Here is a 16,309-nt window from a genome sequence, read left to right as displayed (position 1 = left end):
GGGGACATTATTTGCTCATCTATTAAACACGTATTGAGGGATTCATGTGCTGGGCCCCATTTTTGGTGCTGGGAATGCCCCCTTAAAACTGGGGCACTCAGTTTTAAAGTAGTTCTCTGGTCCCCGCTCTTTTCTGATCCTCTCACACCAGACAGTCCCAAACCTCTCCATGAATTTGTGAGTAGAAGGCATGGCAGGTCCCTAGGCAGAGGATGAGGTAGGGCTGATGGGATGGAGACCAGGGGTAGACTGTTGGGAGTCATCACTGGGTGTGACTCCCCAGACACGTCAGCCCCGGCCTTGGGTGCTAGACTTAGGACGGTTCCTGCCTGTGCTTCTGGATCCAGGCCGGTGGGAATTCCACGGTGCCCACTCTGTGCCTCACTCTTTCTGGACAGTGCTGGGGATATAGCATGGTCAAGGCAGTCCTGAGCCCAACTCTCATGGGTCTCCCAGTCCAGAGGTAACACAGACTTTCTAAATGGTGACAGCACCAAGTGGTCAGCTGTGAAAGCCGGAGGTGGAGAGTTTGGTGAGGGGAGCTGGACAAGAGAACAATTTTAAAAATAGCCAGGGTAAAAGACTCTGATTGCATTTCTGTGGCCTAGTATCCTCCTTTCCCAACAACTGGAGTCATTCCTTTATCCCCTCTGGACATGTGGTATTCCTGGCCCCTTGTGAGGGACAGTCCTGGGGCACAGGAGTGGCCAGTTCAGCCCCTTCCCTTATAGTACCTCAGAGCCTTGTGAATAGGACACAGGCTGCAAAAAGGCAGGAGGGAGGCTGACCAGCTTTGAGATTGGGGCTGGGGCATTAGAATGTGAGATGGAGCCAAGACTGGTGGCTAGTTGGGCTAAAAGGGACCCTACAGTACCCCTACCCCCACTCCGCCTATTCCGGAGAGCAGAAGGAAGGGCCTTGGCCCCCATCTGGGAAATCCCCTTCCTTGCAGGTCCACATGTAGGGCAACAGCACCCTCTGCCGACCTCTCTGGGTAATCTCTTAAGTGTAGTCTCTACCCATCTGCCGTGTAGCAAATGGGCCTCCAGATCCCTTATCCTGGCAATGCCAATGGGAAGTTATTCCCCTGCTCCTGTCCACAGTGTCTGGATCATTGCACCAGCCTCCTCACAGATCCCCCTTACCTCTAGTCCTTTACCCTGATGCCCTCCTGCCTGCTACCTGAAGGATAAAGGAGCTCAAGCTACTTAGTGCAGCTTATGAGCCCCCCCACCCCCACCCGTGTGCCTGGCTCCTGGTGACCTCTCTGGCTTCATCTTTTGCTGTTCCTCTGAACTTTAGATCGGTGGTTTTAAGTCCTGCTCATCATTCAGGTCTCAGCTTGGGTGTCTCTTCCTGGAAGGATGCCTTCCCTGACCCTCCAGGCTGGGGTAGGCAACCCCATAAGATCCCTGGCCACTCAGGGTAGTCACTTGCGTGGTGTCTGCCTACTTTGTTGGTAACACACTTGAATAGGAGTCCCTACCCAACACCTCAAGCAGATCAGGACCAAGGTTGTCCCCACTCCACATCTGCAAATTCCCAAGGTCCTGGGAACACAGTGGGAAGCTCTGTCTGATCTCACCGCCCATCTCCTGCTAGCCAGGGACTGGCTGTGATGCCAGAAGCAAGAGACAAGCTTAGTTATTCTTTGAGGTGGTGAAGGACACAAAGGGGATGGATTGGAGTCAAAGCCAGACCATAAACCCTCAAGAGGCTCTGGAAGGTGGCCATTCAACTATCCATCCAAAAAGTAAGCATGCCAGACTTTGAAGTTCGAGCAGTGAACAGTGGTTCAGATCCCTCCAGACAGTCCAATTCTGCAGCAGGTCAGATAGGGGTGGGAGAGGAAGAGTGGAAGAGACTCCCCTGACTCCAGCGCCCTTAACCTTCCTGGCTGCGAGGAGGCGGGACCTGGGGGAGGCGCGCATGCGCAAAGGAAGGTTCGCCTTCAGCCCGGAACTGTTGTTTCGGACTCGGCGGAGCACCGGGACCCAGGAGTGTGCTCGGCCGGAAGTGGCCGCTGAGGACTTGGGACCAGAATTGGCGTGCGGGGCCTGCCGCGGCGGTTAACAAGTAATAGAGAATCAGGATGGAGACCGTGGCGACCACGGCGGCGGCGAGGGAACCCGATGAAGGTGAGGTCCTGGCCACTCGGAGGAGGCGGGAGGGTGGGGCTATGGTGTCACTGGGAAATGATTCCCCGTGAGCTCGCAGGAGGACTCTTTATAGGGGGACACCTGCTCTCGGGTTTACCAGTCCGCGTGGCCACTTAGTCCAGATTAATGCGTCCCTTGTTGCGAGCTGCAGTGCTTTTCCCTATCCCCTCCCCTGAAATTAACCTCTTTCAAGTTCCAATCCAGCCGTTTCCATGTGCCAAGCTAGCCCGGTTCCTTACCAGGCTAACTCTTAGGTCAACATAAACCTGTCCCCTGTCCCGGCTAAGTCCCAGTGTCCCAGTCAACCCTGCCTTTCAAATGACCTCCTTCCCTAAGTCACACTGACCCTTTCCTTGTCCCCAGGGTCACCCTCCTCCTGTCCCATGCAAAGTCTTGCTTATTCGAGACTTAAACAGCTTCCCCATTTCATTCTCATTCCCCTTCCCCCAAAGTCCGCAGTTCCATCTGCCGCCTCAGGTCCTTAATCCATTTCTGTGCTGCCTCCCCCCCCCCCCCCCCCGCCCCCTTTCCTTTGCATTTTCAATCTCTTTATTCTTCTGATGCCTTCCCCTCCGTATCTAAAATGCTTTAGTTTGGGGGCACCTGGGTTGCTTAGTGGGTTAAGCCTCCAACTCTTGATTTCTGCTCAGGTTGTGATCTCAGGCTTTGTGAGATGCAGCCCCCTCCCCCCACGTTGGGCTCTGAGCTGACTGTGCGGAGCCTGCTTAGGATTCTCTCTCTCTCCCTCTTGTCTCTGCCCCCTCCCGCTTTCACGCTCTTTCAATCTCTCTCTCTCAGAACAAATAAATAAACATTTAAAAAAATAAAAATGCTTTCATTTTGCTCATCTTAAATTTTCATCCCGGTATTTCCGAGTCATCCCAGATGGGGCGAGGAGCGGTTGGGAAGTTGGCTGAAGCATCACTGGCCAAGAATTGGTAACTGTTGAAGCTAGATGATGGCCATGTGGGGTGGGGGGAGGGGGGACTTTGGTTGTCTTCTCTACATCTGTGCATGTTGGAAATTTTCCGTAATAAAAAATGTTTTAACCTAAAGTCTATCCTTTGATCCCATGTACCTTCCAGATACCATGTATCTTCTCCAAAGAGTCCTCCACACCTGTCTCCCATTTCCTTACCTCCCATCCACTTGCCGTCTGGCTTTCACCTTCAGAAACTGCTCTGATCAAGGCCACCAATGACCTCCCCCGAGTACTTCAACGGAGTCACCCCATTTAGGGCTTTTCCTACTGGACTGCTCGGACAATTCAATGCCATTGACTCCTCCATCGCTCTTGAACCTTGTCCCTCGGTTTCGGTGACACCGCTCTTTCCCATTTCCTTCCCTTCTCTCAGGCTCCTCCTGCTCAGCCTCTGTCAGTTTTCTATGGCCTCTGCAGCAAGTGACCACAAGCTCGGGGGCTAAAAACAACAGAAATGTATTCTCTCAGTTTTGAAGGCCAGAGGCCTGAAATTGGTACCACTAGGCAGAAATCAAGGTGTTAGCAGGACCGTGGAGGGCTCCCTCGGGGGTTCTTCCAGCTTCTAATGGCTCCTGGCGTTCTTTGGCTTCTGGCTACATCACTCAGGCGTCTGCCTCTATCCGTCTTCACGTGGCCCTTCTCTGCAAATGTCCAGGCTCCCTCTCGGACTCTGTCTTACAGACACTCATTGTGGCATTTAGGCCCCAGTCGAAGATAATCTCCCAGTCCCAAGAGCCTTAATTTCATCGCACCTTTGGAGACCCATTTTTTTGGCCAAACGCAGTAACACAGCCTCCAGGAATTAAGGCGCAGCTGTCTTTCAGGGGCCCCTTTTGTAGCCTGTCATGGTCTCCTTCACGGGCACGTCCTCTTCCCGAGTCAGGCCTCTTTCTAGCCCCCTCTTCTCTTGCCCTCACACACTCCCATGCCCTCCCCATGACCTCTCATTTCCTCTGGCTTTAGTTTTGTCTTGACTCCATGGACTTCACAACTCTGACCCCAGCCCTGCACTTTTCTTGTGAGAAGCCTCTAGCAGTCTCTTAGATGTCTCCCCTTGGATGTCCCCTGTGCCCATGATACGTTCCATATCCCAAGACCTGTTCCTCCTCCATGACTCTGTCTCAGGGACAGTTTGACCAAGCCCCACACCAGAACCCTGGACCTGAACTAGATGAGATCCCACCTCTCAGGTCTTCAGCCCCATGGCTTGCCTACTCAGCCCCCAGAGCATCTTTCCAACCCCTGCCCCATCCCCTCCTGCACATCCCCTGCAAGATTGGTCCGGCTCAGTCTTCTCTGGTCTCAATGATTAAAGCCCTCCCTGAAGCCCATTGTACCTGTAAACCCTCACCCCCGCTTCCCTGTACCAGCCAAGCTGCCCAAAGGCGTTGCCTCTATTTTCTGTCTTGTCTTATTTCCTGCTTGCTCAGCCTTGCTCCAGTCCCACAACTTTTGAGAAACAGCTCTCGACAAGATTTGCCTAGAGTTCAGCTTTCCTGTTACCAGCGCCCATATTGTCTTTGGATCAACGTGTGAATGAGTAGGAGATGGGGAGTGAGTGAACAAGTTAGTGCATGTGTTAGTGATTTTGTGAATAAGTGAAAAGGCAAAGAATTGAGTGAGTCAATAAATGTGGTAAAGGACCAAGTAAACACACCAAGCTCACTTGTGCCTCAGGGCCTTTGCACTGGCTGTTCCCACTCCCTGGAACTCTCTTCCTCCAAAACTGTCATAGCTCAGTCCCTCACCACCTCAGGACTCTACTGAAATGTCACTTCTTTGGCAAGTTCTTCTCTGCCCCATTTGAAATTGTAGACTGCCCCCCACTAACCCCAGTCCTTCTGCCTTTCCTCTTTATTTTTCTCCATAGTCCTTGGAACCACCCGACAGACTACATTTGCTAACATGTCACATGTTTTCAGTAATCATATTTCTCATTGTCTGTGTCCCCCACTAAAATGTCAACTTTGTGCTTACTGTGGCATCTCTAGGACCTTGAACAGTGCCCGGAATATAGTAGGTGCTCAGTAAATGTGAAATGAGTGGCTGAGCATCTAGGCCTTTCCACCCACCCCCCTCCCCCGCCCCCTCCCTTCCCATCCGGGGACTGACAAATCTCCCCTCTCCCCACAGGCTGCACAGAGCCCAGTACTGGGCACTGGGGGGAGCTGAGCTGGACGCCTGTCCCACCCAGACCCCAGGACAAGGTGAAAGCAGCAGAGGGAGCACCAGAGGCCCCGAATGGTGGCCCCCCTGGGGTTGAGGATGCGGCGGTGAGTGCCATGCTGCGTGCCGTGGCCGCCAGCCGCCTGCCCGTGTGCAGCCAGCAGCAGGGCGAGCCTGACCTGACCGAGCAGGAGAAGGTGGCCATCCTGGGCCAGCTGTACCATGAGAAGCCGCTGGTGTTCCTGGAGCGCTTCCGCACGAGCCTCCGTGAGGAGCACCTGGCCTGCTTTGGCCACTTGCGCGGTGACCATCGGGCAGACTTCTACTGTGCCGAGGTGGCCCGGCAGGGCAGCGCCCGACCCCGCACCCTGCGCACCCGCCTGCGTAACCGGCGCTACGCTGCCCTGCGTGAGCTCATCCAAGGTGTGGGGCCAGGTGGGCCGGGCAGGAGGGGAGACTGAAGCAGAGGAAGCAAGAAACAAGGATGCAAGAGTAGAGACAACAGACAGAGGTCCTGGGAGACAAGTTTTGAGACAGGGACACAGGGAGCTTGAAATAGAAACATGAAGCAATGAGGAAGATCAGTACAAATGGGAAGAGAATGGGACAGGCAGTGAGAAGGGTCAGAATTTAGTAAAGACACAAGTGCCGTTTCAGATCAGTGGGCCGAGGACACAGTACCTTGCACTGTGGTAAGTGGTCATCCCTCAGGAAAATGCAGTCCCTACCTCACACCATACACAGAGGTGCTGAGGAAACCTAGGGGAGTGTGTCTGTGACCCTGGGGACACAAAGGCCCGCTTAGACAAGGCACACATGTGGATGGCACGAAGAAAAACACTGAGACCGTTTTGACCACGGCATAATTATAAGCATCTTTGTGACCAAAGACACCAGAACTAAAGTTGAAAGATGAAACTAAATGAAGCGGAGAGTGAGTGAAGATTCTGGTTAGGGAGAAGAGCGAGGTCATAGGCCGTAGAGCGAGGGAGATGGAGAGGGTGGGGCGCAGTGACAGGCAGGGAGTGAAGCTAGAGATCGGGGGAGGGGGCGGGGGGAGGCGGAACGGATGAATGGTGAGGTGACAGGCACAGAGCCCAAGAGAGACTGGTGGATAGAGGCAGAGAAGCAGAAACAGACCCAGGGAAAGAGGCTGACAGAGCCAGGGAGAGGGAGAGAAACAGTATGGTGGGAGATCCCAGAAACAGGGAGATGGGGTAAGAGAGAGGGATAGCCACAGACCCCAGTGCTGCAGAGGCCAGGGTTCTGGGCACATTCTCACCCTGGGCTCTGAAAGCAGGGCTGGGACTGGTGGGTTGGAAGGACCCAGCAGGTTTAACTGTTTCCTGAGGGACAGAGCCACGCCTGCAGGAACAGGCAGCCAGGAGAGATGCGAAGGTCCCGGGTTTGGGGTGGTGGGGAAGCCAAGCATACCTGAGGGGTGGCTGCAGAGAGGAGCACTCTGGGAACAGGTGAGAGCCGGGGTCTGGAAGACCACCGGGACGCCCACTTCTGGCACATCCTGCTGTGCTCACAGACAGGTACACATAACCTACATCCTGGCTTCTGTGTATGGGACCCCTGCCTGTGGAGCCCCGCACACCCACTCCCAGCCACACTCCTGGCACCTGCAGGAGGGCACGTACACCCGTGTGACCCTGCACACACACCCACGGGCAGGTGTGTGTGCACTCTGCCCAGGCATAGTGGTGCACAGGCCCCGGACCACCGGTGCCTTGGGGGCCAGGATGTACATGGCCTGATTGCACACACATGCTTACACGTGCAAGGACACATGCACATACCGGCCTGCTTATGCGCATGCTCAGACGCATGCGTGAGTACTTGTGGCCACGTGACCTCGGGCCTCGGCAGATTTTCCTGCGTGTCAGAACGTGCATGCACATGCTTGCACTCACGCGTCCACGGCTTCCTACAAGCCCGATTATGGACACATGTGCTCAGACGTGCTCACCCCGCACCCGGGCCCCAGCCTCACGCGCAGACCCCCCCCCCCCCCCCCCCCCCCCCGTCTCCGTGCAGGTGGCGAGTACTTCAGTGACGAGCAGATGCGGTTCCGGGCCCCGCTGCTGTACGAGCAGTACATTGGGCAGTACCTAACCCAGGAGGAGCTCAGTGCCCGCGCCCCAGCCCACCGGCTGCCTGAGCCCGGCGCCCCCGGCACCGCCTGCCCACTCTCTGACCTGCTGCTCCAGTCCTGCGAGGAGCGGGAGCTGCAGCAACGGCTGCTCCGACAGCAGGAGGAGGAGGAGGCCTGCCTGGAGGAGGAGGAGGAGGAGGAGGACAGCGATGAGGAAGGTGAGGGCCAGTACCGGGGAGGCCCGAGGCTGGGGCCCCCCGACCTGCAAGGTCAGACCCCCTCCCCTGCTTGCCCCGAGTGCCCAGGCTCTCCCAGCCTCTCCAGCATCTCTGCCCCCCGCCCCCCTGCTCCTCAAAGGCACCAAGGAGTCATCACTCACCTCCAGGCCATTACTCATGTTGTTCCCTCTGCCAAGAATGCCTTCCCTTCCCCACCCTTCAGGTAGCAGGTCCTGACCCAGCTCTACAGTCTCCAGAGTGCTATATTGTCCTCCTGTGTTCAGTGTGTGCCCCAGGAGGGCAGGACCGGGGCTGTCTTGGTCACCACCGCGTTCCCGGTGCCACCAGCACAGAGGAAGCAGCTCTTTGTGGGTGTGTGTTCAGCACGTACCCAAGGGCACCCGTCCCATCCCCCCACTGAGGGTGTCTGCCCCCACAGACCCGAGCCCCGGCAAAGACTCAGAGGCCTGGGTCCCTGACTCGGAAGAGAGGCTGATCCTGCGGGAAGAGTTCACCAGCCGGATGCACCAGCACTTCCTGGACGGCAAGGACGGGGACTTTGACTACAGGTGATTCGTGCCCCCCTCCCCAAGCCTGGCACTCCACAGCCCTCGGCCCAGGCATAAGGGTTTCAGATCAACCAGGGATCAGTGGGTGACCTTGGACGAGCTTCATCCACCTCTGGGCCTCAGTCCCCTCACCTAAAGAAGGGACCGAACAAGGCTGACAGCTCAAATTTGATAAGACGTTGAAATATTTCCATTCGGGTGAGCAGCGGTGATCTAGAAGGATGACACCACCCCGAGCCCCCCCAGGTGTCCTCCGGGCACCGCCGCTTCAGGCCCCCAGACCCCCTGGTGCTACAGGAAATCACCCCTGGCAGGGAGAGACCTGCGGTGGCCGCTGCTGTGGTGCTGCTTGTTGATGTCCACACTGTAACCCTGGGCGAGACACACAGCCACTGCTTTGGAAAGGATTTTGCCATCAGGGAAAAGAACACAGAAGAGTGAAGGGTCAGAGTCAAAGATAAAAGGCTCTGACAGCTGAAGCAGTCTCGCCTTGTGGGTGTGACAGCCGATGCCCAGCTTCAGACCCAGCCCCGGCAAGCCGACCCTCACCAGCTGTGGGGCGCACGATGGCCTGATCTAGGGTACCCCCCCACCTCCAGAGGCGAGCCTGGCTGATGTGCTTCCAGCTGGGGTGGAGCCTCCCGGCCCGAGTTCCCACACAGAGCGGGGTGCAGAATGCCTAGGCCGCGGGGAGCCCTCAGAAAGCCGGGTGCCCATGAGGAAATGGGGCCTGGCCTGAGGAATAGAGACGAGCGGGGACCGGCACCTGTTCTCCCCTGGAGGGCAGCTGCTGGGCAGCAGGGCCAGTGGGTCCCCACCACTGTGGGGCTAAGCACCTGCTGTGTCCAGACTGTGGGGATAAAGCAGCAAGCAAAGCTGACAAGAGGGTTCCGTGCCCTGAAAGGGGACCTAGTTTAGTGAGGAAGCAAAAGAAGTATTTAGCATCTGGTGCTGCCAGGGCCATGAAGAAAATTAAAGCAGGGTCGAGGGGCAGAGGGGTGGGAGGTAGTGATGAGGGGGCCAGCATAGGCTCTCTGAGCAGATGACATTTCGGCAAAGACTTGCAGGATGTGAGGGGTAAGCGACATAAATACCTGGGGTCAGAGTGTTCCTGGCAGGGGAGATAGCCGGTGCAAGGACCCTGAGGCGGATCAGAGGAACAGCAACGGGACAGGGGTGGCTAGAGCAGATCGCGAGGGGCGAGGAGCAGGCGGGTCTCCTCAGAGGTGGCGGGCCGGATCAGACAGGGCTTCCTGCACCCAAGGGAGTATGGTGGGGGTCACGGGAGAGCTCAGAGCACAGCCAGGGGTCCTCTTCACAATTTAGGATCACATGCGCCCAGGGCAGACATTTCTCAGCACTGTTGACCTTTCTCGGGCCAGATGATTCTTTGTGCTCATTGTCCTGTGAGCAGCAGGGTGTCGAGTAGCATCCCTGGTGTCCGGTGCCTGGGCACCAGTGAGAGCCCCCCTAGGTGTGACAACCAAAACGTCTGCACTTTTATCCCCAAATGTCACCTGAGGGGCAGAAGCTTCCTAGTTGAGAACCACTCCAGGGAATGTGAGTTGGCCTGTCACCACATCTTCCAGCTTTTTGAGAGAAACCAGAAGTTTTTATGTAAAATCTGCTTGGAAGACTTCATTTGAAGCCCTGAGAGACTCCATGCACCTCCCCCCCCTCCCCGCCCCGGGTTAGCTCCGATTTATAGCCGCCTATGGCCTGGGATCTTGGAGGGCCCCTCCACCCCCGGGCTCCTCCAGAGGGTGAGAAGCAGGGAGGCTGGGGTGGGAGGGAGCAGAGCTGGCCCCTGACAGCCCCTCCCCCCACAGCACTGTGGATGACAACCCCGACTTTGACAACCTAGACATCGTGGCGCGGGATGAGGAGGAGAGGTACTTCGACGCGGAGGAGCCCGAGGAGGCACCCAGCCCAGAGCTGGATGGGGACTGATGGCCACGCCGCCCACCCTGCCCGTGACTTCCTCTAGGGGACAGCAGGGCAGCCGCCCCACACCCCCAGCCTCGCTGGCTCTGGTGCCGTCCCGGCCCCGCCCCTGCCCCCTCTGTGTGCGGGGCTCCCTACCTTCCCCCACTCTCCTTCCCTGATCCAGGTCTGTCTCACTGTCTCTCTCACTGGCTTTTTATCCATTCCTTTCCTCCTTCTATGCGTCACTGTCTTTTTCCTCTCTGGCCTTCCCTCTCTCCCCTCTGTGTGCCTTGGCCTCTGTTCCCACGACCGGGCTCAGGCTGAACATCCTCCCCCTGATGGAGGCCAGCGGGGCTCTTTGTAGCTGGAGCCGGCCAGGTCAGTGCCGGAGCGCAGCGCGGGGTCGTGAGCCCCCGGGCCCCGCCTGCTTGTCCAGCTCTGTACTGGTGGGCTCTTGCCTCCTTCAACTTCACCCTGGGCCTCTGGTGCTTCCTGCCCACACGCCCCCATCTATCAGCCTCCATGCCGCCTGCCTCTGCCCTCTGCCTCTCAGCCTCTCTCTGGTTTCAGTGTCGTCTCCCCCCCAAACCCCAGCCTGGCTGCTGAGGAAGGAGCCTCACCAGGGAGGCTACCAGCTCCCACCTCTCCTTCAGGATCCAGGCTTGGGAGGGGGGTGTGGGGCAGCACTGGGGCCATGGGCCTGCGAGCTTGGGTGTGGAGGGAGGGGCGTGGGGAGGGGGGCTCTCTCCTTCAGCCCCACTGGCCAGCCCCTCTGCCTGGCCACAATTTTCCCTTCCTTCACTTCCTCCACCTCCTTCTCCCTCTCCTGTTTACACTCCCCAAATACGCACAGGCTGTTATCATGGGTCCTGAGTCATCCCACACACACAGCCTGCCCCAGCATCCCTGCCCCCAGCCGGCCACAGGGCCCGCCCCACAGAGCCCCCCGCCGCCCTGGGCTAATGGGAGCCAGATGGCCTCTTGGTGACTCAGCCACTTGGCCTGTGGGAACCCAGGCGTCCTGCCTTCCCATGCCCCCATACCCGGTTCATGCTCCCTCAGTAGACACACACACACACACACACACAGAAGGGGTCAGCTGTTGGCAAGGGGGTACAGGCCACACAGGTCAGAGAGATAGGGCCTGGGGACCCTTCACTCCTGTGAGCCAGCATGGTGACACCCTGACATAGCCAGGCCTGAAGACACTCAAAACCACCTCAGGCATATGGCCCGGAGAAAGGGGGAGACCCCCAAGGCCTCCCGGGACCACAGCCCTTGACCCCTGGGCCTCAGCTCTGCCCTCTGGGTCAGCCAGAACTAGAGCCAGACACAGAAAGTGAGAGCTAGCCTAGAGGCCGAGGGACATTCACACAGAGAGACCATTAAACGAGGAAACTTCCGGTCACTGAGCAGTTCTGTCCTATTCCAGGCCTGATGGGCCTGATGCCCCATGGAATTCTCCAAACAACCCCGTGAACTAGGGACTCCGCTCCATTTCATAAGTGAGGTGAGGGGAGGGGGCCAGAAGGGGAATGTTACTTGCTCGAGGGCTCACGGCCACTGACAAAAAGCCAGGTCTAGAACTTCACAGGTCCTAGAGACCATTCTAGCCTCTGTGTTAGCTGTCAGGGCCACTGGGAGCAGACAGACGCACGGACTTGCTCAGAAAGGTCATGAAGAGACAGCTGTCGAGGGTGATACCGGCAGCTAATGCTTTGGGGCCCTCCCCACATGCTTGGCACCATGCTGCACACGGGCTTGGAATCATCTCGATGGTGTGTAAGTCAGCACCTGGACCAGAACCATCACGGCGGTCCTACTCCTCACGTCCTGCCAGTAGCAATGCCCTGGCTCCCAGAGAAGACCCCCAATTGGCCGGCCAGACTCGCCCTTGGAAAACCTGAAAGCCAGAGGATGGAAGACGTTTGTCCCTCGGGTACACGTGTGTGTGTGTGTGTGTGTGTGTGTGTGTGCGCGTGTGCCCACAGTCAGAGGACTTCTCTAAGCCAGGGAGCAGCCCCGAGTGAGGTGTGCAGTTTTCATCAGTCTGTCATTTGATCCTTAACGCTGTTTGTGATATACTTTGCCATACATAGATTTGTTACATAATAAAAAGTGATGAGAGACCACAGCAGTTGAGTCAGAATTAGGGTTAGTCAGATGGTGGAGGCGGGAGCGTCTGCAGCTGAGACAGAGGTGGGGCCAGTCAGGAGGGACTGTGGGAGACACACCCCCGGCACGGCCCCCGCAGCTGCCACTGGACCCTGAGGAGCCAGAGGTGACTGTCCCTCCGCCCCCCAGCCCTCGGTCGAGGCAGGCGGAGAGGCTGAGTCAGGGAGGGAGGACCCGCTGGGGGAGAGCCCCTCCGTGGGCATCCGGCCCCCACCCCGTCTCCTGTCTGTCCTCCTGGCTGGGCTGTGCCGGCTGCCACCCGCACCCCCATCTGACCCTTCTGCGTGTCCTGCCCTCGCATCCTGTCCCTCCCACCGCCACCCCTCTCCCTCTCTCTCTCCTCTCCTCTGCCTTCTCTTCTGCCTCTGTGCCTCTGGCAGCCCGCCTGAATCTCCCATCACCTCCCACCTCGCTTGTCAGCCCTACACTCTTCCCCCCGCCAGCCCTGCCCAGGGCCACTGCCACCCCTCTCACCTCCCTCCTGCTCATCCCTATACACTGGTCCCTTAGCCTGTGTGACCATTCGTCCGGAGTCTCCGCCCCATTTCCCCCTCTCCCTGTGGTCCCTGGCCTGCCCCCTCACCCCCTGTCAGCTGGCCCCTCTTCTCTGTCTCCCAGACCCTGGGAAGCCCAGTGGGGATGTCCAGGTCAGAGGGTCACTGGTGGCCCCTGGGAGCCCAGGATGAAGGGTCACTGCTGCACCCTCATCCAGAAAGGGGGAGGCAAGGCTGTGGCCTGTCTGGCCCGAAGGAAATGTCTGCGCTGTGGCCTGGTCACCCCCGCCCCCAGGACCTGCCGGGCTGCCACCACCCCCGCCCCCGGGCTGGGGCCGAGTAAACACAGCCGACGGCAGCCGGGATATTTATACCGAGGTCCGGGCGTGGGTCCAGTGCCCACCACAGCCCCTGCCCTGCCCGCCCGCCACAGCCAGCCCGAGCCAGCGTGGCACCAGCCGGCAAGGGGACACACCGCAGACGCAGCCTCCACTCAGTGCAGAGGCCACTGGGCGTGTCGCTAGGGATGCCGTTGGCTTCCCTGGGGACACACCGTGCCCGCCCCTGCCCTGGAAACACCAGCACAAAATGCAGACCTGCAGGAGACACTGCCAGCCCACTGAAGACTCACAAGGCCTCGAACCTGATGCAAAATAGAGACCCACACGACAGCTCACACACCGAAGTCACCAGCCCACGGACGGGAGACAAAACGCAAACACCACCTGTTCTCAGAGCTGAGGACACCAGTCCCTCCATAGACACACATTCGCACAAACACACGGGGAGTACGACAGCAAGCGTGCTGGGGACACACCCCACAGCATGCCCTCTGATGCCAGCCACGCACACACCGATCACAAACATAACCCAGAAACAACTCACCCACGGACACACAACACGTGCACCGGAAACACAGCTCCAAGAGCAAACACAAAGCACAACCCCTCCCAGAAACACACGTCTCTCCCAGACACACAGACAGACACGGAGAACATCCATATTTTTAGTCGAACTTACTGAAGAATGCACAAATCTACACCCAGCGAACAACGGCAAAGATGTGGAGAAAGAATTCAGACCCACAGCAGGCCCCGGGGACACGACCCTCTCCTGCACACAGACTTGCTGAGACACAGTGTCCCGCCACAGAACCCAGAGGGGGCACTGGCTTGTAAACAGGAACCCCAAACTGGTACGCACACGCTGGAAATGCAGGACAGGGAGACACACCGCAGGGACGCGTGCTGGGACACAGGCTTTGGTAGTACCTGTGCACACCCAACACAGCCGGAGGGCACCCGCTGGGGCGTCAGAAACCCCCAGGCTGGACAAAATTCACAGCACAAAGCTTGCGCGCGCACGCGCGCGCGCACACACACACACACACACACAACCACACAAAGGGGTTGTGAACACGTTCAAATTTACATTAGAAACACCCCAAAGACACCATCGCTCGGGGAGAAGGGGCTTTCTCTTTCGTCTTCCCCCTCCTCTCCCCTCCCCGCTCCCTCCGGCTGACCCAGCCCCCAGGCCTGTCTGGGGGAGGGGGCAGGAAGGCCTGAGCTGGCCTCCCCGGCCGTGCTTCCTGCCCCGTGGGGGCCGGACGGGAAGCTGGGGCTCCAGCCGGAACCCAGGCTCCCCCCACGACTTCCCTCCCCTCCCGGGCTGCCCGCAGGAGTGGGGGAGGGGGAAGGGGCGCCCCGAACGCCCGGTGCTGCCCCTGCGCTTGGCGGGGGGCGGGGACTACCTTGTCCCCCACGGGCTCTGCCCCCCTCTCCTGCGGGACAGGGGCCGCCCGCAGGCAGTCCAGGAAGGTGCTGAGCCCGCAAGTTTCCCTTCCTGGGCGGCCTCCGCGCCAGCTCAGCCCGGCGGGCAGGTGGGCGGGGTGTGTCACGAGGGCGTGGCGAGGGCTCGGGCGACCGCGGGAGTGTGCGGCCCCGGTGTGAGGCCAGGACTTGCCCTCGGCCCGGGCACGGGCTGGGCTTGCGAGGGCCGCGACCCTGGGGGGTGTGTCTGGGTGTGTGGGACTTGCTCCGTCTGGGCCCCGGGGTGTGACAGCGTGTCTGGGTCTGACGGGGCCAGCTGCTGTCTGCGGGGCCTGGTGGGACTCCCCGGGCCTGAGCGTGTGGGGGCCTGGGAGATGTCAGACTGAGTGGGCAGGACCGGCCTCCTCCGGGTGATCGTGACGTGTGTCTCCATGTGTGGCGTGTGTGTCTGGGTGGGACTGTGCTGTGTCAGGTTGTGTGCGCATGCACTGTGCCTGTTTGCGAGTGACCCCGGGGAGGATGTTTGTGTTAACTGTTGGTGGGTCCCAGCAGGAGCCTCTGTTTCATTTCCTGAGGGGGCTCTGATGCTGTGAGGTGTGTGTGCGGGGCACCATCTCTGAGTCTGTATCTGGTGTGTGGCTGGCGGTCGTGACCTGTGACCCTTCAGAATGTATTTGCGCGACTGCTTTTTGCTGTGTCCCAGTGAAGCTCCAAGGCTGGGTTCTGCATCTGGAATGGGGCCGCGTGCAGGGGCTGTCGCTGCCGCCAGGTGTCAGGAGTTTTTGTGTCTCCACGGTGGCTGCGGAAGGGGAATGTGTTTGCGAGACCGAGGGACCCGGTCCAGATTTGAACCTCTGTGGTGAGCGCGAATGTGTGTGTGTGTGTGTGTGTGTGTGTGTGTAGCTGTGCCGCGTTTTCGTGGGGCTGCAGTGACCACAGTCTGCGTCACTGTGTCCTTGCAAGTGTCTCCACACAGGAGGCTGGTGAAAATGGCAGTATGTCCTTACAGAGTGAACCCCACCTAGGCAATCACTGGGCCAAGGAGCAGGTCCGGTGGCCCTGGGAAGGTCAGGGCAGAGTGGGGGGTGGGGGGAGGGAACTGAAACCTGGGAGGAAGAGGGGCCACTGAGAGGCTGAGAAGAGGAAGCAGGAGAGAATTCACAGGCAAGACCACAGCAGATGGAGGGCCGCCGTGACCCAGGGCACTGTCATTTCTCACTTGCACGAACGGTCTCCCTGCAGCCCCCCTTGCCCCCATTCAGTCTACTCAACCACCAGCCAGAGGGTCCCTCCGAGCACCTAAGTCAAATCACACTCTTCCTCTGTCGGGAACCCTGAGTGCAAGTTCCCCCAGCCCCCCCCCCCCCCCCCCCAGAGGCCTGATGTGGCCTGGAAAGCAGTACCAGTGCAGAGGTTATGTGCCTGGATCCTCAACTCCAGCTGTTTGGATTCGAATCCCAGTTGTGCCACGTGCTAGCTGTGTGACCTTAACAAGTAACTGAACCTCTCTGTGCCCCTGCCCTGGCATTCCTGTCTGTAAAGTGGGGAGCAAAGGGTCTCTAGAGCAGGAGCTGGCAAACTTTTTCTTTGAAGGGCTAGAGAGTAACTGAGACTTTGCATACGGTTTTACTGAGCACTGAAACAGCCTTAGGTGATGCTCCAATAAAACTTTATTTACAGACACAGGCAAGTGGGTCAGAACTGGCCTGCGGGCAGCAGTGTGCCAACCCCTGCTCTGCTGGGCTGT

General features: G+C 58.6%; 1 protein-coding gene across 1 annotated transcript; it reads left to right on the top strand.

The window, feature by feature from the left end:
• The first annotated feature begins 44 nt into the window (after positions 1–44).
• CCDC97 (coiled-coil domain containing 97) lies at positions 45–12,255 on the top strand. Its single transcript, XM_019434394.2, has 5 exons — positions 45–2,138; positions 5,275–5,730; positions 7,351–7,626; positions 8,066–8,195; positions 10,025–12,255. Exons 1-5 carry the CDS (start codon positions 2,093–2,095, stop codon positions 10,143–10,145), a joined length of 1,029 nt encoding a protein of 342 aa, XP_019289939.1. The 5' UTR covers positions 45–2,092; the 3' UTR covers positions 10,146–12,255.
• The last annotated feature ends 4,054 nt before the right edge of the window (positions 12,256–16,309 follow it).

This window comes from Panthera pardus, unplaced genomic scaffold (assembly GCF_024362965.1).
Source record: "Panthera pardus isolate Hobbes unplaced genomic scaffold, ASM2436296v1 HiC_scaffold_18, whole genome shotgun sequence".
In the NCBI taxonomy this organism is placed as follows: Eukaryota; Metazoa; Chordata; class Mammalia; order Carnivora; family Felidae; genus Panthera; species Panthera pardus.
The sequence above is the reverse complement of the archived record's forward strand: the minus strand, read 5'-3'. Positions and strand labels throughout refer to the sequence as shown.

Coding starts and splice junctions, on each gene's coding strand:
- CCDC97 (XM_019434394.2), top strand. CDS start 2,093: ATGGAGACCGTGGCGACCACGGCGGCGGCGAGGGAACCCGATGAAG. Junction 2,139..5,274: donor GGCGAGGGAACCCGATGAAG/GTGAGGTCCTGG, acceptor CTCTCCCCACAG/GCTGCACAGAGCCCAGTACT. Junction 7,627..8,065: donor GGAGGACAGCGATGAGGAAG/GTGAGGGCCAGT, acceptor CTGCCCCCACAG/ACCCGAGCCCCGGCAAAGAC.